The 27,133-nt window shown below is 37.0% G+C and overlaps 1 protein-coding gene across 1 annotated transcript in view; it reads left to right on the top strand.

Moving 5' to 3' along the window:
• The window catches only part of LOC126198828 (kinesin-like protein KIF23), a 157,951-nt gene that overhangs the window by 86,924 nt on the left and 43,894 nt on the right, over positions 1 to 27,133 (top strand). The window contains exons 12-14 of the mRNA XM_049935405.1: positions 12,499 to 12,645; positions 20,380 to 20,562; positions 22,057 to 22,320. Of these exons, the coding sequence (XP_049791362.1) occupies positions 12,499 to 12,645; positions 20,380 to 20,562; positions 22,057 to 22,320 (594 nt within the window). The remainder of the gene's footprint in view (positions 1 to 12,498; positions 12,646 to 20,379; positions 20,563 to 22,056; positions 22,321 to 27,133) is intronic.

Raw genomic sequence — 27,133 nt, 5'->3', positions numbered from 1 at the left:
GCGTCAACAATGTAAGTCTAAAAGAGATTTTATGATAACTAATGCACAGTACAAAATTCAGATGAGTAAGCTACAGCGTAATGGTTAATGTCGTGGGTAGCTGAGTTAGACATTATAGCTTTGCATCTCGCTACTTACCAATACTTTTTTCAACTTAGCGTTGTTGTCGCATTTGTTATGACCATGATACAATCTGTTATGTAATATTCGATGCTGTTTATCATTTCTGTGTGATTGGAGAATGAAGTATGAAATAAATATTCGCCTGTTTATTTCCGACTGTGGTGATTTCTGAGGGTGTGGTTACACAAAAACTTAAGATGACAGCTTACATTCATGCGAGTCAAATGAGCAGCAGTAAAATTCATGTTGTTCCTCATCACAAATACTTCACTCTTTATTTCTGAATATGTGATGATTTCAGAGTGTGTGGTTAGGCTGGAACCTAAGAGGACAGCTTAAATTGCTGCATGTAAGATGGTAATCAATAACATTCATATTCTTCCTTGTCACAAATATTTCGTACGTTGCGGAACCACAAACGTTCCCCAAAGAGTTCTTGCTACAACTGAGATTCTCCTGTCACCAACACATCCATAAACACCAAATTGACACTACAGCTATCGACAAATTGATAGCCTCATTCCTGGTCGCCTTCACAGTGCCACCACGTCACAAGTACGTCAGTTCCTGGAAAAAGTAGTGTGAAACATACTCGACCCATCATTGTGCGGTGAACCTAAACGTTACAAGTTGTGTTGGCAACACCGATTGTGGCTTTGTCAGCATTTCCTCTCTCCCTTCTCTGCAATGGCCTAAAATAATCCTTTAACTCCATCACCCACGGTGCAAACTGTTTGTCTTTTGTGCCACTTGCAACTCGTTGATTCACATCAAATGTCTATAGGAAGAAAATCGGATGGAGTCAAGCGAGATGTCGAGTAAGAACATAGAATCAAGTAAACTTTACTGGAAAGGAACGTAAAAACAGGGAATTTTTATCAATGGTATTACGGTTATTCATAGGGGCTACAAATTTACGCTGTAGAATTGTGAAAAATGTACAATTGGAGAATGTAAAGTTGAAGTTCCACTGTATACCTCATTTAAATTATATCTATTACTCTGTACACATCCCATTTATTTAGTTTACCCTACCTTGAGGAGAAAAGAGGGATTAAAATTTAAATTATACTTGATTAAAGAAAAAATACGTTTAAGGTAAGTAAGTAGATTTTCAGCCAAACACTGCAAATTTTTTTTCTAGAGGACAGTAGTGTCATGATTTTTAGGTTATCTTCAGAGAGATTGTTCCATTTATCTCTTAACACTTCACTATAGTTAGAGAATAGCCATTCACTGTCTGTGTTGAAATATAACTACATCCCAAACAGTGTAAAGGAAGTTGTACAGTGTACATACAATTTCACAATAGATTCACAATAAATGTTCAAACATGTCCTCACTGAGTTTCATGCATTTAGCTGCACTTGTTTGAACAGACTTTGTTGTTTGTTTGTTTCATGGGGTTGTTCTTAATTTTGTCTATTGCATTCATAATGCATATTGACTTTGACCTGATAGACTGTCTTTCATCCACCCTCATACACAAAAACCCATTGGTGTTAAATTGGAGTTGCACTGTTGCATGTGGGTTTGCTTCAGACCATATGTGCTTGTGATGTAAATCTTTTATACTGTCTCGAGTAAAATGTGCCTCATCAGTAAATAAAATGTATTTTGTTACTGCTGATCAGTATTTAACCAGTTGCACAACTCCAAGCGAAGGACAGGATCACCCGGATGTAAATGATGCACTTTTTGTTTATGATAAGGGTGCAGATTATTGTACTTGAGTGTATGCCATACTTTAGATTGTAAAATGCCTCGTCGTTGACAGGTACTTTGTGTACTGGTGTCAGGGCTACATTGAACAGCATCCATAATATCATCATCTTCTTAACGTATTGAGTGCTCATACTGATTATGAATGCTAGGTAGAGAACCTGTCTTCCGTAACAATTGAAATACTCCACTAATGGTTCATGCATTTGGAATTGTCGGAGTTGGATAACGTACGCAATATTCGTTAACTGCAGCCGTAGCATTACCATCACATTTGCCATAAATAAAACACCATTCCAGGGTATTCCTCTGTTGTAAATTTGAAAGGCATCCGTGTTTCATAAATGATTCACAAACTAAAACAGTTAACATGTGGTTTCACTTAAATACACTGTTGTTATTATGTTCTTTCAATGAACAATACAGAAAACTGACTCGTTTCTAGGTTAGGAAATGACTGAAGCAACTCGCTAACAGTTGCCAGCAATGATATAAAAGTTTCTACGTTCTTAATGGAAAGTAAACAAATATACTTGTATAATAGTCTTTGCTTCTTGATGAATAATAATAAAATAAATGGAAATCGTGCTTTACTTTAACCTCGTATAGTTTTGCTGTGGCTTCATATTAGTGAAGTTGCTGAATTTAGGGCAAAATCTTTTGTTAGCCGTAACTCTGTTACAAAACACTTGTGGACCTTTGTTCATCTGAACTTTTTTCTTTAGTTCTACTTGTAGAATAACATAGTAAAATATTTGTATAACTTCGTGAATCACCCTGTATAAAAAGAATACAGAATATAAATAAAGCAAGCCTACATGTACTTACTGTTATTTTTCAATAAAAGTTTTGATTAGTATTTTTTCACTGTATAATACCTTTCGTTCGTCAAGCTTGATGATGAAGTGACTATTTTATTGATATTTGTCCTAGTTACTGTGGTACTTGGATATTTAGTAACCCTTTTCATAAAATTCGAAGGGTTTGCAGTGAAAGTTGTGGTTGTAATCTTCACTCTTCATTCATTACTGTGTACAAAATGTGGCCAACATATTGAATTTGTTTTTAAACCTGAAATGGAAACCATATTTCGGTAGTATGTAGGTAATTGAAGTACTTAGTGTATATGTGCTGCCTGTTTGTGCAATGCACAAGTAGCCTGCAGCTAAACAATGTTAGCTGCTTCAGTTATGAGTAGTTAGTGGAATTTCTCAAAATGTGTCATCTTATTTTAGTGTGCATTTACTGCAAGAAGAAAGCTAAGGAGACATTGCACTCAAAAGCTGAAACACATTCCATCCTTAAGACAGACTTTACGATACTTATAATTATTTATTGAAAGCCAACAAAGTTCTGTGAATTCTTCAGGTTAAATAGCTTCTAATTCAAATATGTCTTAGGTCCGGAAAAGACCACCTAATAGGGTTTAATGAAATAGATATTTGTATCCAATAACACCTGTATTGTATTTAAAATTGCACAAGCACATTGCATCAAGTTTGCTATGTCAAGAATCTGTGTAGGCCTAATTGCAACAAAAAGTTTCGTCTTTTTCCCCACTTAAACAAGTTACCAGCGCAGTGGTCTCCTGTGTCAGTGGTCTTGTCGGGTAATACCTTTTCCTGCTTACTGCTCTATTAAATCATTTCTTTGCCCTATTGAAGGCACGATTCTCTCCCTCATTGGTTTTACATGTGAAACATTACCAGAATATAAAAAGAAACAATTATTAGTAGCCCAATTCTTAAAATAAGTTTATACTGTACTAGAGCAAAATATATTACTTTATTATATGTTAAGTTTTAACTTTTGGCAGCATGAAGGTCAAACTATGTTAATTTTACCGTTAACAGTTTTCTGCTCACAGTCAGTGAATTTGTTCGTCTTCTGTTGAAAATTTTAGTTTTCCTGTGCAGTGGAATGTTGGCCTTCGAAAGTGGTGCCACGGTCCTTGGGAGTAGGTATCAAGTTACTTTTTCTTTTTTGCAGCCTCAGTGCTGTTCTTAATTGAAGACTGCCACTTCATTAGCAAAGTGAACTGCTTCATTTTGTTCCTGTTATGCTTTTCACTCCACAGGTGTTCCAGAATAGTGTTGGTATGCTCCCATAAAATTATGATGTTGCAGTATGTATGTGTGTGCGTGGGAGGGGGGATTATTATCAGGAGCATATAACCTTTTAGTTTTTAAAATTCCATACCCTCTTACCAATCATCACAGGCTTCGGTGTTTTCAGTAATGAATTACATTAGCACATGTGTTTGCAATCGAGTTTTTGATACAATGAATAGACAGAATTTGTCCTCAGTCTCAATTGCACAAGAATTTTGGAGAAAATATTAATGTCTGTGTGTAACAGCTACATCACCAAAAAAGTTTAGTGGTATGAATTGCGACGGAAAGGAATACATAGTTCCATAGATTTTTCTCTGGATGCAGAAACCTGTACATCAATTTTTGAGAAAATATCCAAACAGCTATGATAGTATCAAATATTTTCAAGTTAGTAAGCAGTGCAAGCTGATCTTATACTTAACAATACACAGTTTGTCGTGCTTTTACCCATACGATGAGCGCTGAAATGTTTTGTTTACTGTAGATTTAAATTGTAATGCATATTTGTGTGTGGAATGTGTGTTAATGTGTATTTGTTAACCAAATACACATTAATAATAATGAAGCACAGCATTCAAGTGCTATTGTGCACAATACTATTTCATTGCCAAAGCGAGCGAAAATGAAACACCTGTACTCATTTAACACAAGAAATGAACCATTACTTTAACCCATTGACTGCCATACACCTGGTGAAGGATATGTCACGGCCAGCCCAGAGACATGCCGCTTGGCTAATTTTGGCATCTTATATCAGTTACACTGACATCAAGACGTTTATTACGTAGCAACAGAGACAAAATCCATTCTTTAATAACTGCGATTCTGGTGTTGGTAATTGTTTTAAACGAAATTTACCTGTCCCTATTAATGGTTAATGTGCTACACCACACTAGTGTGTTAAATAATGCTCTCATTACTATGGAGGAAAGGCATCTTGAATTCTGCAGGGATAAATGTTGCGTTGGAGAAAACTGAACCTGAGATTAAACAGTAAAATCCAAAAACCTGCATTTTAAGTCTGATGGAGTTAAGTGGGAAGGCGGAGTATAATCACACTTCCTCTTTCATGCTTTTGCATTACAACTGAACCAAGTGAAAACTAATACAATAAACAGAAATGACTTTCATCTTTGTACCTTTCATCAACATTTCTTTCTCACAATCTCAAATTAAGCTATAGTAGCAAAGGAAGTACAGCTTTATGATCTACTAGAACAGATTGTGTATTCGGTCAGTTCTGTAAGGTACTGAAAAGATTCTGGGTCCAAGGGTGAGGGAATAAATGTGATTTTATCTCACTATTGGATATACCTCGTTCTTGCAGTATTAATATCCCCTATTCATGTTTCATACATATGTCTGTACTGATAAAGGTGCAGTGCTTTAACCCATGAGTGCCCATTGCATAGTTAGAGCAGAATAAATTATTAGAAGGTATGCTGAGTTGAAAAGGAGGCCTTCACTGCAGTGGTGTTGTGTAATACCAGACACTGAATCTGTTTGCCAAGAGATGAGATTGTAGTGTTGGAGTTGTACAAGTGGAGCTAATGGCCTTGCAGCAATTTAATCATTTCTGGAGAGTTGTTTCCACAGTCTGCTGCATGGTGGATTCCTCCCCATCAGCACAAAGAGCAGTTATTCAATTTCTTCCAACACACAGAAGAGGAGCATGCTTCACAAATTTATTGCAAGACGTAAAAGGCGTGTGGAGAACAGTTGTCTCACACAGGGTACAATGTTCCAGTGGTATCAATATTATGAGGTGGGATGTCTAAGCATAAAGGACATGTCAGGTGCCCATTATCTCTACCAGTGCCCCGATTTTGGCTGTGGAGGAGCTCATATGAATGAACTGTTAGACACCACATGCAGCTTTGCTGTTGAATTGTCAATAAGGAAGGGAACTGTGCATCTCATAATCCATGTGCAAAGTTTCTGCACAGTGGGCATCTTTCGGAGGTTCAGAAGATGGCAAGAATGGGTGTTTGCCTGACCTATCTGTTGAGATATGTGGAGCAATGAACTTATTTATTCCTCCAATTGGAGGATGTGACGAATATGGTGTCACCACTTTGACTTTGCCTCCAAGGATGTGGACTGGCTGCATCCCTGCAGCTCTAGTCCAAAAACAGCCCACTCTGTTCCAAAGACCAGAAAAGTATTGCTTACTTTCATTTTCGATGAAGAAAGACCTCTACTTATTGTTTGGCTAACGTGGGATTCAACAGTTAATGCTGAACAGTATTGCAACAAGTTGCTGAGGCTCAAACAGGCCATCAAGAAAAAGTGCAGGTGGCAAGCTTTCGAATGGGTTAGTGCTTCTCCAGGACAATGCTAGGCCACGTGCAGCCAAGATCCTCGATCTCCTTCAAAAATTGTGATGGGAGTTCCTGTAATATTCTCCTTAATGTGTTAACTTGTAATATACAATAAAAATTACTGATGTAGACCTTATACATACAAGCTTTCATCACTCTTTGCTTTCCAGTCATTAAAATGAGATTTTACCCATGTACTATTAGCATCTCCTGGCAAGTGAAAATACTTAAGAGCCTTTTTCACATTTTGTTGGTTAGTTTAATGAGGAAGTTTGTTAAAATAGTGTAACAGTGTTACCTATGAATACCGAGTACTGATGACTTATCTAGGAAAGCTGTTTCTCTCATTGGCTGAGAAAACTCTAAAGAGTGTGTGTGCGTGCGCTTTTTTAAAAATAAACTGAGCTAGGTGGCACAAAGGTTAGTACACTGAACTTGCATTCAGAAGGACAACAATTCAAATCCTTTTCCAGCCATCCAGCTTTAGATTTTCTGCAATTGCTCTCAATCGCTCCAGGCGAATGCTATGATGGTTCCTTTGTAAAAGGCACAGCAAATTTCCCGCCCCCCATCCTTCCATAATCAGATTTTGCGCTCTGTTTCTATTGACCATGCTGTTGATGGAGTGTGAAACTCTAACAAAGAAATTCTTATGAGAACAATTTACAGAAACCAAAATAGAAAGATGTAAAGCTCCTTCTTTCCTTACTGATGAACGTAAAAATATTTGCTAACTATTAAGAAAAGATGGTTACTTTTTTAGTGAAATGACTAGGAAGTTCAACAATAAATAACATAAATATAACAGATCTCTATTTAATAAGCTATAACACTTCTGTCAATGATTTGTTTATGGAAAAAATGACAAACTGTGGTGTGGTTTTTAGCATATTGAAATGTAGGTTCCCTGTAATTAATTTGGTAGCTACACATAGAGCACTGTGCTGTTCTAACAAATATTTGGGTTTGAACATCTTTCCTTTACAATATTTTGCCACGGAAGGAATAAAGGTAAAACTCGCTTAATATTTGAGGTGCAGAATCATTGGTAGGTACGCACACGAGAATGAGAACATTACTTACTTCCAGATGAATCCTGCAGTGTTGTCGAGTACAAATGTGTACGCACAAAATTCCATCAAGAGTTTTCCATTATATTTTCTATGGATTTGATGAACAAGATAGTCTTAGGCCCATTACCGGAGTTGGAGCTACAGTGGGAAAATAGTTAATTATTTGTGCCCATAGAGTTAATTGCACTCTGGTCTGTTCAGTGCAATTTGTAAAACCTTGTGAGCTTTTAAATGTAGAACAATGCAACAAATCGGAGCAAATATTGTGGTTTTGTGGTGGTCAGTACTGGTGGTATCTCAGTGGGCACTCAAGGCTCTGTTGCATGCTGTTTCTACCTCATTCTTAGCATCTGGAATGAACTTGCTGGCATTTCATATTATTCTTGTCAGTGTGGGCTCTCATTCTCTGGTGCTTACTGGGCCCATGTTGAAATGAGCTGAGAGAGCACTCGTGTCTATGAAATATACCAACAAGTTCTATCTCCCTGGAAAGAAGGTGCGTAGTACAAGGAACAAGATAGGGTGCCTTTAATTTATGCATTCTCCTGAGCATGTGTATTGCTCCAATGTAATTTGTATCTGCAAAATAATTAGTCTATGTGCATTCCAGTATGTACCTTCCCAACTAATTACAGGTAGTAAGAGGTGACTGTTTCATTTACAGCTACATATGTGCTCCACAAGCCACTGTATGGAGCATGGTAGAGATTACGTTGTACCTCTACTAGGCATTTCCTAAGTGTAACACCACACACTTTTCAAAGAAACCTTGTATTACTACAGGTATTAAAGTGTCTTCTGAAAGAAAAGAAAACTATATGAGACAGCAAGAACTAGTAAAGATCCAGAAGTTGTTTTACACTGTAAAAATTATTGTAACATACTGAGAAAAGTTGTAAAGAAATCAAGAAATATGTATGTTAGGGAAGAAATTAACAACTCCGGCAATAAAATCAAATAAATATGGAATGTTGTTAGAAGGGAGACATGAAAAGTAACCACTGGGGTAGGTAGTATTACTGTTAAAGAGAATGGGACCATCCTAACCAAAAGTACACAAGTAGCTAATGTATTCAAAAGAAAAAGCTAGGCAGTACATGGAAGAGTCTGTTGTCTGAGATTAATCAGATTAAGTTTCACCTGACAACCTCTTGTGAAATAAGTAAAATTATTAAATCTCTGAAAAATAAATGTTCTGTTGGAGTAGATGACATCTCTAATAAGATAGTACATCAATGTGGAGCAATTACAGCTGATTTTCTGAGTCACATATGCAATGCATCACTAACTCAAGGTATTCTCCCAGACAGGTTAAAATATGCCATTGTCAGGCTTCTTTACAAAAAGGGGGACACCACAGATGTCAATAATTATCGGCCAGTATCCTTGCTTACAGCATTCTCAAAAATCTTTGAGAAACTAATGTACTCAAGACTGGTTAGCCATCTCAACAGTAATGGGATACTTGGTAAATCACAGTTCTGGTTTCAAAAATGCTGTTCCACTGGGACAGCAATATAAAATTTCACTGTCCACATAATAGAGTCTTTAAATAGTAAAGTGTTACCAATAGGAATTTTCTGTGACTTGCCTAAAGCATTTGCTTGTGTGAACCACGACATTGTTACAGAAATTACAATTCTATGGTATAAATGGAATAGCATATGAATGGTTTAAGTCATACCTACAGAACAGGAAGCAAAACGTTTCCTTATATGAGTCAAGTGATTTAAATAAGTTTGCCACTTCATCTAACTGGGGTGAAATTGCATTAGGTGTTCCACAGGGTTCAGTCATGGGTCCCCTTCCATTCTTGATATATGTGAACGACATCCCTTCCTATCTGAAACAGGAAGCTGAACTGACACTGGTTGCTGATGATAAAATCATCATTATTAATCCAGTAAAAGAAAGTCCAGTTGAAAATGATAAAAATAAGGTGTTTGGAATAGTCATTAATTGGTTTTCTGAAAATGGGCTCGCTCTAAACTTTGAAAAAAACACAGTACATCCAATTTTCTGCTGCAAACAGTACAGTTCCTTCAAATAACACGTCATCAGATGTCAGTAGAAAGGGTAGAGCATACTAAGTTTTTGGGTGTGCGTATAGGTGAGAATCTTAATTGGAAAATTCATATTTTGGATCTCCTAAAGAGACTACGTTCAGCAACTTTTGCGATCAGAATAATTACCAATTTTGAAAATGTAGAAATTAGTAAGCTAACATACTTTGCATACTTTAACTCTCTGATGTCATATGGAATAATATTTTGGGGTAACTCAACATTTAGACAAAAAGTATTCACTGCTCAAAAGAAAGTGGTTGGAATAATGTGTGGAGTTCATAGTCTCACATCTTGTAGGCATCTATTTAAAAGATTGGGAATTCTTACAACAGCCTCACAAACATCTACTCACTAATGAAATTTGTTCTCAACAACGTGGACCAGTTTAAAAACTACAGTGACATTCATGATTATAATACCAGAAAAAAGAAAGACTTACACTATCCTTTGCTCAACATATCTTTGGCACAAAAAGGGATAAAATATGCTCCTTTAAAACCTTTCGACAAATGACCAGATGAAATAAGGTGTCTGACAGACAGCAGTAATAGCTTCAAAAATAAATTGAAATAATATCTCCTTGACAACTCCTATACCATAGATGAATTCTTGAATAGGAATAAATAAATCTGTAAATAGAGTATATGCATTTCGTGCCATTTAAGGGAATGGGGTAAATAATAGAAATATTAATCTGTAACTCTGTATTGTAAAATTACGGTTACTTCATCAGGAAAGAAGGAAGCCGCCCCCCCCCCCCCCCCCCACACACACTCTCTCTCTCTCTCTCTCTCTCTCTCTCTCTCTCTCTCTCTCTCTCTCTCTCTCTCTTTTTCCCTCTCCTTCCCTCTTTCCTGATGAAGCAACCGTGGGTTGCGAAAGCTTGAAATTTGTATGTGTGTTTGTGTTTCTTATTGTGTCTATCTACCAGCACTTTCTCATTTGGTAAGTCACAGCATCTTTGTTTTTTAATATATTTTTCCTATGTGGAATGTTTCTTTCTAAAAAAATTTGTTTCATACGAGCATTTCCTGTGCATTTGGCACGTTCCACATCATAATGGCTACTGTACCGTGCAATTGATCAATGGAACATGCAACCAACTAACAAACTTAATACACTGACTGCCACAAATCTGCCAGTGCACACGTCAAGGCATCACACTGGACAGCTGGCGGCCACACACTCCATTCTGTTTCGTGCAGTGTATAGTGCAGTACTGTGTATTAACTTTTATTTCTTCACTAACCCCTTAATACCTGAATAAATTTCTTCATGGGGAAAAAAAAAAAAAGTCTCCTAAAAGTACCTGAAACATTCAGGACACGGCAGCACACGTCAGAAGTGTTGGTAGCTTTGTATAGAATCTGCACCTACTGCCACTGTCACTCGAAACAGTTAACCATACCCTTATTAAAGTCACACTGGTATGATGCAAATTCGTGGAGAAGGGGGAGGGCGGGAGGAGAGAGAGAGAGAGAGACCGACCGACCGTCCGTCCGCTTGACCGACCAGCTAGGAATGATAGTGACAATGCGAACGATAGTGTTAATAAAGGTCATGGCAAGAGTGTGCAAGAAATCTACAGCAATTAGAACTTTTTGGAGCCACAACTGTGACGAGGTCTAAACTGGTACCACCTCTTCAACCCTAATGTTCATTCACAATATACCAAGTGGGGTGGCACAGTTGTTAGCACACTGAACTCGATTTCGGGAGGATGACGGTTGAATCCCGCATCCGGCGATCCTGATTTAGGTTTTGTGTGATTTCCCTAAATCGCTTCAGGTAAATGCCGGGATTGTTCCTGTGAAAGGGCATGGCCGACTTCCTTCCCCCATTCTTAACTAGTCCGATGGGACCAATGACATTGCTATTTGGTTCCCTCCCCCAAATCAACCAACCAATCATTCACAATATATGTTTAATTCACAAGGCGTATGTCACTCAGACTGTGCTACGAACATGCCATCTGAAGATAAACTGTACTTAACAGGGTGGAGCTTGTGGCTGCCGATAGGTACACGGTGTCAGGCATTATGAAATGGCATGAGACAATATTTTACTGTAAAAGGGAAAAAAATTAGTGTACTGGGCACCAGTGCAGCAGCTTCTGTAGTTTTCAAGTATATTAATTTACGTACATTCTAGAGTTGTCAGATGTGTCAGAACTTTACATTGAACTTACACTAAGAATTCGCTAATATGACATTATTTTGAGCTACATTTCTACCAGTAGCATGATGGATGAAGTAGAAGACAATGCAAACAGCGATATGAATATGAAATTGCAAACAAAATTTGCCAAAAATAAAAGATTATATGTATGATATTCTGGCATTTTATTCGGCATAAAGTGCCTTCAAGAGCCCATCCATTTGCTTATAAAAATGTTGAGTTTAAAGAAAACTACAAATAAAATTACATCAATACTGCAGTCTAAGAATATACATATACATTGTGAAAAGGACTGAAATTGTGACAAAGAAATTGTGGACATTTATGTTTTCACTAAATATTAAAATTCCTTTAGAAAAGGCACTGCCTGTGATCCTTTCCTTGATATTTTCAGACCTCAACAAAATATTTGTCAGAAGGGCATTAAATCTTTAAAGACTGGAAATAAAACTAAAGCCCTACACACTGACATTGCAGTGTGCGCCATAAAGTTAACTGTAATAATTAAGTGGTCATGCTCTCAAAAATTGATGCTTTCCATCATCAATTTATTGAAAACTAAAAATTTCCCTTTGCTGTGTCACTTTACTTATTTTGTTTGAATCTGCCGAAATTAATGTAATTGAATTTGAATAATATATGCGTTATATTGTTCTTATTATGCAGTTTTTGCATCAGTTTTTGTAAAAATGGTTATTTAAGTACAAGAAAATTTCTGAACTGGGTTTTTATTCACTTGCTGTGATAACAGGTAGATTTGTGGTGTACATTTGAGATTTCCCACTAGGTATTATAGCTTCCACACACACAGCATCCTAAAAACATAAATAGTGTTTGACATTAATGATATGTGAATGATTTTTGTAATAAATCTGCATAACAATTTAATTTAATTGTACAGCTGGACAATAAAGAAGTCATGCTGAACAAACGCACCATTGAGAAAGAGAAAGTGAAGCAGAAATACAGCAGTAAAATGATGGCCGAAACTGAGAAGATGTCAAAGGAGATGCAGCAGCAATTGAAACTTCAGAAGGCTGAACTCAAGGTAGATAACGTAAACTACCAGCAGCATTTATATCTACTTTTTGTTTGCATGTTTGATGCGATCTTTAATAATGATATTAAATGAAGTAAAAAAGGAAAAGGGCTAAATATTCTTAAGCTAAAACACACTTTCATGTGGAAGCGTTTATTTCCTGGCTTTTCCATGAGTCAGTTACTTGGATTGTCCAGCCTCTTACTATATGTATAAAACTTGTATGTGGTGTCATTTTTTCCTTCTAAGTTTTGGTTTTAGAATGTTTAAGCTTTTCAGTAAGGTTCTGTTCGAATGCAATAGGTAGAGGAACACTGTTGATGGGTACATACTAAAAGTAGTTATGTTTTCTCATGAGTAGTGAGTTAGCATGCAGCCTGCCATTTAACAATTTTAGATTTGGAGATAGCGTAGAACTAAACTCTTTGTTCATGAGCAGAACATTTCCATGTGTTCAGGTGGACTGATTAGTGTGGAAACCATTCAGCGCTGGGAAGTGTATAGATCTGCCATATACGCTACTGTGACTGTCCAAAGACATGAGGCAAGGTTCTCCCCTCTTTTGCTGTGACGTGTGCAGACAACCTTGTTTTCCATCACTGACAGCTCTTGTCCTCTTCTACATCCACATACATAATCCACAAGCCACAATATGGTGTATGTTGGAGAGCACCATGTACCACTGCTGGTCATTTTCTTTCCTGTTCCACTTGCATATGGAGCAAGGAAAAATCGACTGTTTATATGCCTATTTACAAGCCCTAATTATCTTCACGGTCATTGTGCAAAACGTATGTTGCAGCAGCAGATTTGTTCTGCTGTCAGTTACAAAGGTCAGTTCCTCAAATTTTTTCAAAAGTGTTTCGCAAAAAGAGCATCTTCTTACCTCTAGGCATTCCCACTTGAGTTCACAAAGCATCTCCATAACATTTGAGTCTTGATCATACCTACCAGTAACGAATGTAGCAGCATGCTTCTGAATTGCTTCGATATCTTCCTTTAATCTGACCTGGTGGGGTCCCAAATACTCGAACAGTATTCAAGATTGGATCACATGAGTGTTCTGTACACATTCTCCTTTGTAGACGATCAATAATTTTCCAAAACTCTCCCAATAAACTGAAGTTAACCATTCACCTTCGATACTACTGACTTTTCATACTCATTCTATTTCACTTTGCAACACTGTACCTATCTATTTAATTGGCGTGACTGCGTCAAGCAGCACACCGCTAATACTGTTTCTGAACTGGTCTTTCATACTCATCTGCGTTAACTTAACAATTTTCTGCATTTAGAACAAGCTGTTATTCATGACACAAAATAGAAATTCTGTCTGAGTTATTGTGTATCCTCTGCAGTCAATCAACAGTGATACTTTCCTGTTTACTATAATGTCATTAGCAAACTGTCATGGACTGCTATTATTCCTATCCATCAAATCATTTATGTATATAGGGAATAAGAGCAGTCCTGATGCACTTCCCTATGTCACTTGTGATGATACCTTTATCTCTAATCAACTCTCACCATCAAGGACAATGTTTTGGACTCTATTACTCAAGAAGGCCAAACCATTCACATATCTGGGAACCTGTTCTGTATGCTCGGACTTGTTTTAATAGTCTGCAGTGGGGCACTGTGTGTCACTTTTTGGGAATCTATGAATATGGAATCTCTGTTGGCTTTCATCCATGGTTCACAGGATACCATGCGAGAAGTTAAATTATCATTAACGTAACAAATGAACCAATATCAAAAACTTACACACACTACAAAACATACAAAAGACAAAGGATAAAAACACTGATATTATGCGAACTCTTAAATTGTGGCAGTTAAAGGTGAGGAGTGTTTTGAACTATGGTTGCGTCAGATACCGGTAGAGGTCAGGCCTGAACCACCACTGCCAACCGCAGAAAACAACTGTGCTGTAGCTGCTATCAGATGCTGTGTGTGCTCCAATTTACTTCATGTGGTGGATTGCGTCATCTCTTTTCTTATTTTGAAATGAGTGGAGAGACTAATCCTGGAGTATAATGGGATTTTAATAAGATTCTCACAAGAAAAGGAATCAACAATCCCTATGATTGTTATGTCTGTTCTGCTTTTGTGGGAGCACAGAACGTGGATGCAGGGTGCAGCCTGCCGAGAAGGAAGTGGGACTTATCCCCCCCACACCGCTTGTCTTCCCTCGGACAGTCCAAGTTTTCACTTGTTTACAACTGCAGCAAACTGCCGTGATATACTGTCCGCATAATAGTTGACGACACTACACATTGTAAACAAACATGTTCAGTACATACTGAAAAATGGAAGTGAAGTGTTGAGATAATTGTGGTTGAAAGTACGCCAGAAACTAGCCATCTGGAGCATGTAGACTGAATAAATACATCTACAGTATTATACACATGGATTAACATCAGAAATTGTAAGTAACTTCATACAATAACTAAACTTCACGAAACTTATGCTGCAAAAATTGTTTCTAACCAGACTTGTAATTACTATATAACGTATTTATTGTATGTATAAAACAAACATGTATTACAGGCCTTTGAAGATTCTTAACAAATAAAAGAACCATAACACATGTGGCAAGTAACAAACTGCCTTTCATTTAGCCGTGAAAACAGAATATACGTTCATGAATTTCAAAGCAACTAAGGAACGACAGAAAATGGAAAAAATGATGATTAGTTTGACATTATTGTCCATTGGTCCTTCTGGTCGATATTGCTTGGGGCAGCATATGTAACTTCCAACTAACTTAACCACAAAATGAAATAACATTTGCTCATTATAGACTACTACAGTATAGGAGTTTCCGATAAAACAGTTAACTTTAACCAAAATTATTACTGATAAAACCGTGGAAAATCTCGTGCCCTCTCAAACTTTGCCTGTCAACATTTCCATATTCTGTTTTGACCTGAGAATACAACAATCTCTGCTTCCTTGGCTTCTTCCAATATTTAACTAAACCAGGGTGGGGTTTTTCATCCTTAATCCATATACTTGACATGTACTTCTCCAGAGTGAGATTTACAATCAGTTTAAATGTTGCCCATAATTCCTCCATGTCCATCATACTCGAATAAAATTATCTCCATTAACTATCTAAGTGGGATGCTAACTGATTATCTTCCCTTTCTAATATAAATAGTCGCCTAACCTTCTTGAAGGATTTATTAACTTCAGTAACCATCATTACTATGATGATATGATCACTAATAACTCACTCTGTACTGACACTGTCAGTAAGGTCAGGTGTATTTGTAGCTCAAGATTTAAAAATATTTCCACTGTGTGTGGGTGGGAGAACTAACTGCTCAAAGCATGTTTTCAGTAAAGTGTTTGGAACTACTTCATAAGACTGTCTGTCTGTAGCAACTGCAATGAATCCGTAGACATACCAGTCTATACTCGGCAGTCGCCTCCAACTAATATTGCACAGTCTAAGTGTTTCCGTGCTACTGAATTATAGTTCCTGATTTTTGGCCTTGTAGGATATAGCCTGTTTGCTGTACCTGCTTTGTGCTAGTCTGTAAGCAATGTCTAATTTTCTGGTTTTTCCTTTGACAGCATCTTTATCCAGTCCATTGGACCGAATCCATTCTCCTAAACACTTGGATTTAAATGTCCTTTTAATTTTCCAATATTTTGCTTCTAAGTATTTCTCCCCTTCTCCATATATTCTGTCTGATACAAGATTTTGAGACTCATTTTTCCTGTGGTTTCATGCTAGATCTCTGCCATTCTTGATGTGTTGTGATGTTCGCCTGCTTTATTTCTTAGTTGATTGTCCTCAATGTCGACGTACAGCATTGCTGCACTGGCTGAAAAATGGGAGGTGGAAGTTCAACACTAACTACTTTAAATGATGTAGCCAACAGGTGCACATTTGCGTTTCATGGTTCTTTACTTACACAGTTATATGGCCAGTCCACTATTGTTTAACTTTTAATGAGTCTCATTAAAGGTTGCAAGCAAACATCAGCATACTGCTAGTGTACTGTTGAACATCTACGAGAAGTAAAAACCTAACCACACAATTCTTGCTGCATAATACAGTATGTATTTAACAGACACTGTCATTGTTTTAACACACGGCCTAATTGTGTTACACTTGTTTCACAGTTAAGTTGGTGCATTGCTGCTGTTCTAAGCAACACAGGTTTCTTGTCTGAAACTTTGCCATGGACTGACTGTCTCGGGACCAAATTTCGGGCCCTTATATATCCTCACAATAATAGGTACTGAAACTACACATTGTTTGATGTTTAATTTACAGAAATTACAATTAAAACCTAACTCATTAAATTAACAGAAAACATTGAAAATTCCATCTTTTTAACAGTTTTTTCTACTACAAAGGTTAAACCATATTATTTGTTTAAATGAGGAAATTAACAGATATAGCTACGCAAACAATACTTTTGACAAAACTGGTAGTTACCTTGGAATTAAGAGCTGGCTTTGCTAACATGTTTTCAAATAAAGCCAAATAGATCCTTTAAGAATACTATTAGCTGTTCCTCCAAATGTTTATAATTAGTACAGAATTTATATTTGTTTATAAGTCAACAATAGAATTTAAGCTACGAAACAATTACTGATTTCACCCTATAACAAAAGATACTAACTGGGAATAGTCAATATAAATTAGAAAATCAATTACATACGTGAAACTAAGCGCAAAATTAGATCTGGTGGTATATTCTTCAAGACTGTGGTCCAACCTTTCTCTTTTATGAAAACACACATTATACTCACTGATGTTAATGGTAATTAGTTAAAATGAAAAAAAAAATTAATTTAAGGAGGCAGATTGCAAAACAAAGGGGGGAAGTTAAATTTTCCCAGCTTGCTTTGTCCCAGTGTTCTTCCATTTACTAGCTAAAAGGGCAATGCCATCTGAAAAAGCTAAAAACCTGATTTACAATTTGTTTCCCTTCTTCCTTGGGTATATTTCATGTGTTCCTTCCAACTTCAGAGCTTGTTTTATGAAACATCTGTCATCCAGATGGCTGACATTAGAATCAGGTGCAGAGTGACTTTTAGAACAGTGGTCAGTTGTTGAGAAATACATTCTTCAGTTCATACCCTGGCACAAAGCAAGTTGATCAGTTCTTTGAAATACAAGAATACCATTGAATTATTTAAAGACAAAACTACCAAAGCAGAAATTATATTTGCTTGTGCAAGAGCTCATACATATTCAAGATTCACGGTTTCTTTCAGAAAAGAGATTTTTTAATGCATCTAATCTACAATGAGCTCACAAACCTCATCAGAACACTTGTGAACTGATTTTGTATTAGTGCTGTTCCATTATGCAGGAAAGATTTTGTGGTAAATATTACTTGCGCTTGAAAAACAGCATTAGGCACTAGAGAAAAATGAATATCTCAAGAAGCTAAGCACACAAAAATGATGCTACATTTCCTTGTAAGCTAGAAAGCACTATGTATCTGCTTGTACATGTAGTCTGGAAAAGGCTGCGTTGCATAGTCTTGTGTTGTGGTATCTCCGATGTTTGCATCCTGCATAGAGACTGCAAGAAGGATCATACAAAAATACAGCGAAATTAGTTGCAGTTCTTCCAGTTCAGTACAATGAATATTTACTAGTTGATAAATGGATACTGTTGGTTTTAGAAGAAGAAAAATCAGATAGTGGCAAGAACCCAGTGAACGTTTACTGGAGTCAGTTTTTTGAGAAAAGGAATACCTTGCTCTTGCGAAAATTGTGAAGGCTGCACTTGTACTTTTGCATGGCAGTGTGGGTGTAGAAAGGGGATTCTCATCGTCAGCGAACATATTGAATGACGACACCACAAATGTGTATGAAAGAATATTAAATTCTCATTTGACTGTAAGATATGCTGTGGTGAATGTGTTTAAGGAGAAGGCTCACTTTGTAATTATCACTCGGAACTTCTTCAATAAGCATGCACAGCTGATGTAGTGTATCAGCAGTACTGTAAAGATAAAAAGAGTGTCCGAGTAAAAGCGAAGGAACAGTGAAACGAAGAAAAAATGTTTGCAAGCAAGTATGAAGAGTAAGTTTGAAAACGAAAAAGTAAATATTGATTGCTGTGAACAAGCACCAAAGAAAATGAAAATAAAAGAGGAAGAAACGGAGAAAAGATTGACTGTTGACAGATTACTGGATAAAATTTTTGAAAACATTATCAGTGATCTTACATTAATATGATAATTAAAAAACAGTCTTCATCACAAATTTCTTTTAATCATAGTGACCAGTTTCAATCCTTGAGGGTCATCTTCAGACTCCAGAATTGCATGTGGACTTTCATGGAGCAAGCTGTGCCGACTCATGACGCTGAACTGACTGCAGTCAGTTCAGCATCGTGGGTCAGCGCAGCTTGCTCCGTGGAAGTCCACCTGCCGTTTTGGAGTCTGAAAATTATCCTTAAGGATTGCAGTCAGTTCAGCGTCATGGGTCGGCGCAGCTTGCTCCGTGGAAGTCCACCTGCCATTCTGGAGTCTGAAGATGATCCATAAGGACTGAAACCAGTCACTCCAATTAAAAGAAATTTGTGATCAAGACAGTTTTTTAACTATCAGATTACTGGATGTTGCAAACTAGTGTTTTAAAAGAAGCAATGAAAAAACGACTTGGTGGGATCTATTGTGGCCTGGGCAATGTTGGAGAGTGCTAAGAAAGTTAGGGAACAAGAGGTGAAGAAAACTGGACATACAAAAGGAATAGAAAACAGGTGATAAGTGTGTAAGCAGTGTTATAACAACATTTTCTTCAAAGAATCAACAACAAGGGGGGACATGATGATTTAATTTTGTAAAGAATGCTAGATAATCTTCCACATTACATTTAAATATTAAAAGTTGTAAACATTTTGTTTGTATTACTCAGAAAATAGTACTGTACAGCTGCACTTTGAAGCTTTTTCTGGTGTCATATATATTTGTGCTGAATAGAAGCATGTCAGTGTTATTTTAATAAAGGGCAATGACTTTCCTGATTCTCTTATAATAATAATAATAATAATAATAATAATAATAATAATTGTTATTTTTATTACTACTACTACTACTACTACTACTACTACTGTATGTCATTTTGTTACAGTTTTATATGTTGATTACAATTTAAAAAATTAGGTGTGGCGTGCTGGTTACGGGAATGGTGGCCAGTTTTTTCTCCCACCACCCCCAGTGATAAATTCAAGTCAGCATGTAACCTCTCCTTTTTTTCCCCATATCGGTAAACTCAGTGTTTTTAATTGAAGTGGTCAGCACGTCAGTAATTTTAGTCTTAGATTTGGTTTCCATCCCTGCCCTCCCCCGTCCTTGTGAAATCAGTAACAAGTGTGAAACTTGAGCAGCACCGGCCACTGATCATTCAAGCCCAAAGTGTACTGCTTATTAATCTTTGGCACACTCAGTGTTTGACATTTCTTTGTAGGGAAATATTATGAAAGAAAAGCAGTAGGATGTCAAACTGCAGAGATGAAAGCAGATCATGCTGACATACTTTCATGTTGTCTTATAAGAAACTGCTGAATTAGATTAATGTTTTGTCTAGTATTCAGGTTTATCATTATTTCTAATACTCGTAAAATTTCTGTATTCTGCTCTTGAACTAATATTAACAATAGTTGCGTTGTCATGAATTGATGAAAAATTTTCATTTTGTGCAAAACCAATCCACTGTAGTTAAGTTTTTAATATGTTACTGGAAAATATTCTCTTTCAGAATCAAATGAGGGAGAAAGAAGAAAAATTGAGAAAAGTTAAGCAGATTCTTATTGAAGATCGTCCTTCACCTCAGCTACTTTCAGCCAATTCGGATAGTCATATATCCCTGAATAATTTTAAATCTGACCATAATGTTGTATCTGCTACAACAAGCATGACTCCTTATTCTTCCAAATTAAAGGTAAATCAAAATATTCTTAAATGGGGATATTATTTATATCACACTACATTAAAAACTTTGTGAACAGAAATGAAACATTTCACGCTAAGAAGCAATAGTTTGATTTTGTCATACTTCTTGGAGCTGTTCATACATAACAAATATTAAATGATAAAACTTTCCCTCCTATCGGAAGTGATGTCCATATTGTAGCACCTACAGTTGCGAATACACTCTACTATTCATTATGGCATGGGAGCAAACATCTTCCAAATGTCATCTGGAGGATGAAACACGTACTGTCTTATTTCATCTTGTGGCTGGGGGATGATAAGAAAGTATACGACTTCTTATCACATCCAAGACATGTTCTATGGGAAAGAAATTGGGACTGGTCAGCCCAGTCCAGTTAAGAATCCATACAGTTCTCAAAGGATCTGTGGTGTGCATTACTGTGTGGGGGATCTTGCTTTAACCTACCAGGATACGTCGTTCAGTACCCTGTTAATAAGGGGTATGTCCATAGGGTTTATCTTCCTTGGCACATACTGATGACTTTTCACCCACTGCAGCAATTACGAAATTAGTCCTGGTGCTCGCTGTACCATGGTTCCAGTAGTTAAAGTAAGAGTTTTGAGAATAAATACTCTGTGTGACCTTTCACTAGATAGTCTGCAGACACCCTTGCATCTACCCATGACTGCAGTCGGAAATGACTCATTGTCAAAACCACAGTCAGTATTCTGGCTACTGTGGCTCTGCACTGCAATTCTGTTACTTGTGGTTGGCGTCAGTTGTAAAAAACTTGGGGCAACTCAAGATCACAACATAGGTTCCAATAACCTGTTCCCGATGGTTCATGGTGGCACTCTTCCTGTAACCTCTTTGGATTTCTGCTGTTTTCGTCCATTTAGTAATCTGAGCCAGATCAAGAATCCTACAATCTTCTTGTGGTATGGTCCTTCTGGGAAGATCCGTGCCTACTTTTCTTGCCAAGCTGTTGTCCTCAGTCCAGCTCCTCACCAGTCTTTGCACTATGGTCAACTGCCTGTGATAGCTGTCTGCATGATGCTCCCCTGGCACCTCACACCAGCGATTTTACTTTCTCAAAGTCCAAAAGGTAGTGATAAGCTTCATGTTGACATCACCTGCGAATGCTGTGTTGCAGTCTCCACATTCCAGTAATGTTCGACATACCCAGTAGCCTTCGTTAACGTGCACAGTTCTTCATATGTAGGAATGACTTTTTTCTGTATTGAAAATAGTTTGCATAAGGATGAAATACTAATCAGCATATCACACGGGCATGGAAATGCTGGAGTATCAGCTTGGTAGCATTCAGTCAAGGTGTTCATGGTGGACACTTCCCATTTTTATTTATATAGTGAACAATGGTTTGATTTTTGTACACATTCTTGTACATATTGTTATATTTAAGCATGAAATTATGTAAGTTGCTCATTATTTTGACTCTCTGATGACTACACATAAACCAAAGAATAATCTGTTCTTCAGAGCACTGGTACAACCTGTAGTGGGCTGACGCCAGTACGGCGCCGTTCCCGATCTGTTGGTGGACTGTGTGGTGAAGTGTGGCTTGACCATCGGCCTGCTATACCAGCCCCTCTGGGAACTGTGCTTCAACCCCATATGAAAAAGAGGAAATCTGTAACCAGGCTAACTGATATTAAGGATATCACTGATCCAATGACTAATAAATATTGTCTCATGACTCAAGAGCAAGATTCTGGTGGAGATGTGGAAACAAGATTGTACAAGGTATGTACAGTTTTTAATGGTGTGTACATCGGAAGGCAGGTGGTGGGGTGAAACAGTAGTAAGGAGCAGTGCGATGCTCCAGCCAATCTGCCATGTCTGCCTGTAGTGTGCTTTTTGGGGTGCACATAAAACATTTAGTGTTGGTTTCCAGGTTAGTTGAAATATTGTGGGGGTACTCATCCACTATTGTGTTGATCATGGGTGGCATAAAGCAAATGCAAAAAGCATTACATTAAGAAATGATTATGATATAGTTTTCTTAGCATATAAATTTTTCTAGGGAGAGCTGGAAGCAGAACCACTGACCTGATGCAACTCTCACCCCAGCATTACCAATTACCAGGCTAGGGAACACCTGGAGCGTGAAGTGTCGGATAAGAGACAAAGTTCACCGATGCCATCACAAAGTACTCTGTCTCTCTTTGCATAAAATGCCTTATACAGCTGTCTTCTGCTGTGCTCACCATTGTACTAACATGCTTTTCTGAGGTGTATAGGAAGAAATGCTGCCTTATTTTGAAGGGGCGAGTAATGTTGTGTGACTGAAAACTTGGAAAAGGTTTCTAAACATTCATCATTTTATTTCTTTCCTGTGTTTTAAAGTGTGAAGAATTTTCAGTTTCAGAAATTTTATTAGCATACAGCCAAATTTAAGTGGATTATATCACAGAATTTCTATTTATACACACACACACACACACACAATCAATGAAAAACAACTTAGTTGCAGCTGATACTCTCATCTACACAAATTGAGATTTAATCCATACCTTCATATTAGTCATTGATTCACATTGCACCATAATTTGACTGGTGGTGTACTACCGGGTGTATATGCCCTGGGAACCCGGGAATTTGTTATTGTTTTAGTTTTCAGTTAAATTTTTGTAAGTTTGACTTATAAGAACTAATACTCTAACAAAGAACATTAATTCAGCCCACTAATGTTGAATACTGTATTTACTCGAATCTAAGCCGCACTTTTTTTCTGGTTTTTGTAATCCAAAAAACCGCCTGCGGCTTAGAATCGAGTGCAACGCAAGCGGAAGTTCTGAAAAATGGTGGGTGCCGCCACAACTTACTTCTGCCGTTGAATATATGTAGCGCTACACAGGAATGCTTTGTAGGCACAAAGATAAATACTAGCACCACATCCTCTGCGTCAGTAAATAAAAAAAAAAAGATGGAAGACAAGCTTTTTTTCTCCGTCCCGAGTTTCGACCCCTGCATTTTCATACATTATCCAACGAAGTAAATACAAATTCCGTATTGTTCATCTTCGAATGTAGCAGCATTTCAATGTACTATGCAAATCCGACTGGCAAGACTTATTTGGGATGTTTGTCAATATGGCCAACTCTATGTTCTTCATTTCTTCTTATCTGTGAGAAGAGATGGTTGTTAATAGGAACTTTTATAAATTGTGAATCACATGCAGTATTCTCGTCACCATAAGAATAATACGAATATAAACCTTTTGCCATGTATTGTTTCATGTTTGCTGCTATCTCATTTAAATCCTATCTGCCTAATAAACTACGAAACTAGAGTGAGACAACAGCAAACGCGGAAGAATATACATACCATGTCATGTTTATATTTGTATTATGCTTAATAGTGATACAGTCAGAAATGAAGCACGGCAATTGACTAGATTTTTAAATCTAAGATGACTCTAATTTCTGTGTAGAATGTAATGTACTAAAGAGGCGCCTGCAAATATTTTCAAACGGAGGAAAAATTTCGCTAAACTCTCGTTCAGAACATCTATCATACGCAGTCTATTATTTGGTTCTTGTTGATCATTATCAAAGAAAGCAGCAGTGTAAGTAACAACAAATAGCAGTTTCTTGCCATTGTTTCGCTAATGAGACGATTCCTCTTTTTTCTTTTTTCATTTTTTTAAAAAAAAGCGGCGGTAGCGCGCACAAAAGCAAACCATGCCGCGTGCGGCAACAGGCCGAAAACACGCACTATCAGAATGCGGCAAACAATGCATGACACAGTACAGTAATGCATTTTCAGCTTAGAGTGACGTAAACACCCATAACAAAGAAAACTGCGCTTATCAGATCAAAGAAAAATAAGCAATCAATTCAAACCAAACTAAGCACGTGGAAAAGGAAGAGTACCCGTATAAATTCGGACGGAGCGCCTGACGCATATCAATGGCTACCTGGTAAAGCTTAACTGCTAAGCTTATGACTCGAACCAAACTACTGTAGCTGTATCGTCATTCATTCGACCGAAATTGTGTCTCATATTACAATGGACCAACATTGTTTCGATTTGGAGATGCGGACTATAACTTTTCTCTCCCCTTGAATTTCGAGTCTCAAATTTCAGGTGCGGCTTAGATTCGGGAAATTGTTTTTTTCCTTGATTTCGAGTCTCATTTTTCAGGTGCGGCTTAGATTCGAGTGCGGCTTAGATTCGAGTAAATACGGTAATACTGCAGCAATGAAACATAAACAAGAGAATAATACCAAAATGAAACTTCAATTACAAGGAAGATGGGTCGTTTACAACAACAAAACACAGTGCACACACAAGTCTGCCAACACAAAAATGTTCAGAGGCATTAGGACAAAGATTATGCAGTACTTCATAACAATAGACATGAGTGTGACGTCACAATTGTTTACATTTATAGCAGGTCGCGGGAAATATTGCAAATGGTGGTCTGAGAAGCATTACTTTCAAAGTAAATTTCTACACAAGATGAATTATGTTAAGTTTCAGAATGTGCGATGAATTTCTTAACTCACGGAGTGTTTGACTCTCATTCAAAATTCAACCCCCGGTCGCTCATGTATATTGTTGTCACGCGATAACTCCCGTGTTAGATTTTTTCTAACAATGAGATCTTGCACCTTTTTTTTCTCTTTATGTCAGACAAAGGCACATTTATACAGTAAATCATTTCTTTATTATGACCAAAGCTTATAGTATTAACATAATGTGGAACAAGTAATTCACCAAACTTAAAAATATTTCAACAGGCAAAGATTTCACAAACTTTTTTGATTACATAATTATCTTGTTGGAAGTTCTTTTTTTCCGTGTTTGCTTTAACAATACTTATGTTTTTGGATAGGGTCTGCCTGTAGCAAAACACAATTTTGTTTTTGAACCCAAACCTGTTTCACTGCAGTTACAGCATCTTCAGTGGGCTTTTATTTTTCATCTGTTAAAGATAAAGAATGTTCTTTACTGTTTGTATACATGTAACTATTAGTTTTTAAATCGTAATTACAGATATATTGAAAAAACACATAACACAACACATTAGAAAAACCACACCATGTTGTAAAAAGGCATTAATTCATAATTTATGTGTTTTTTTTTTTTCAAATACCTGTAATTACGATTTAAAAACTAATAGTTACAAGTATACAAACAGTAAAGAACAGTCTTTATGTTTAACAGATGAAAAAGAAAAGCCCACTGAAGATGCTGCAACTGCAGTGAAACATGTTTGGATTTAAAAAAAAACAAAATTGTTTTTTGATTACAATTATAACACCTGTGTGAAGAGCAGTTCATAATATTTATAGCAAGTGATGAATCTCCTTTTTACTCGTCAGATTCAGATATGGCTTCTTGTGACATACACTCCTGGCAAATAAGAACACTCGATGCTGTATGTTCTTTACAGATAGAACTGGAACAATGATGGCAGCGATGCTGTATGAATCTGTTTTTCCTTTTACAGCAATAGTGACATCTTGTTTTTTCTCTTGATTTGTTTTCTTCTTTAACTGTCGGTAGTTTGCAAATGTGTACAGAACCTTTTATTTTCTCCTTCAATCAAAGTGATATCCTTGGTATCGACAAGCATTTGATCATATGGGCTTTTGTAAGCATCATAATCATTTCTGTGATGAATCTTCTCCGTGGAATTAAGTCATTTGTGTTTACCTTATACATTATTTGAGCATTTATTACTCTGATGTTCAACAAGCTAAAAAAACTGTAAGAGGCAAGTGGCTACTTATTCTTGAAACAGAATATTCTGATTTCAAACGTTCGACAACGTCTACACCTTCTTTTGTGAGATTGTAGAATGTAATGACTTCAAGTTTGTTCGCTTCATCACTGTCACTGTCTATAGCATCGCTACTGTGCATGGTGGATAACATTAGAACATTCTTTTTCTGTTTCTTTTTTGGGCCGTATGAGCAAATCAAGCAGTTGTTGCTTGGTTCTTCTCCATGTGCGAATATGCTGCTGTTTAGTTGCCTACACTTAACATCCAGAAGTTTCGGTGGAATTTCTCTGTTATTCTTCTGTAGACTACCTACTACTGAGAGTTGATGATTGGCGTACATTTTGTTAGCCAATGGTATAGATGTAAAATAACTGTCCATCGTCATGTTTCTGCCTGTTTTGTCAATCATAACACCACATTCTCTGCATTATTGGGTTCTTGATATGACCCAGTAGGCTGTTTGCCTGCATATACTTACATATTTAGCATATAAAACGTTCTGGCATCACAGAGCGCATATATGTCCACGGAATAGTTCTAACATCTCATCTATCATTGTTAATGCACTGGCACTATAGCTCTTCTTGCAAACATCCACAAGTTCGTCAGATATTTGCCAGATTATCTGTTTGGAGAAGAGTGTGGAACCTTCATTTGCTCATCGATGCAATAAAGAAATCTAGTGCAGTTCCATCAGTGGCCCATAGCTCATCAGTATTGAGATGCTGTGCCTTGTTCTCTCCTGTGAGAAATAATATACCAAAGAAAGCAGATAACTCTTCAAAATCTGTCTGTGGGCAGTCTCAAGCACTCCGTTAATAA

Source organism: Schistocerca nitens, chromosome 1, assembly GCF_023898315.1.
Source record: "Schistocerca nitens isolate TAMUIC-IGC-003100 chromosome 1, iqSchNite1.1, whole genome shotgun sequence".
Classification (NCBI taxonomy): domain Eukaryota; kingdom Metazoa; phylum Arthropoda; class Insecta; order Orthoptera; family Acrididae; genus Schistocerca; species Schistocerca nitens.
This window is presented reverse-complemented; position numbering and strand designations above follow the sequence as displayed.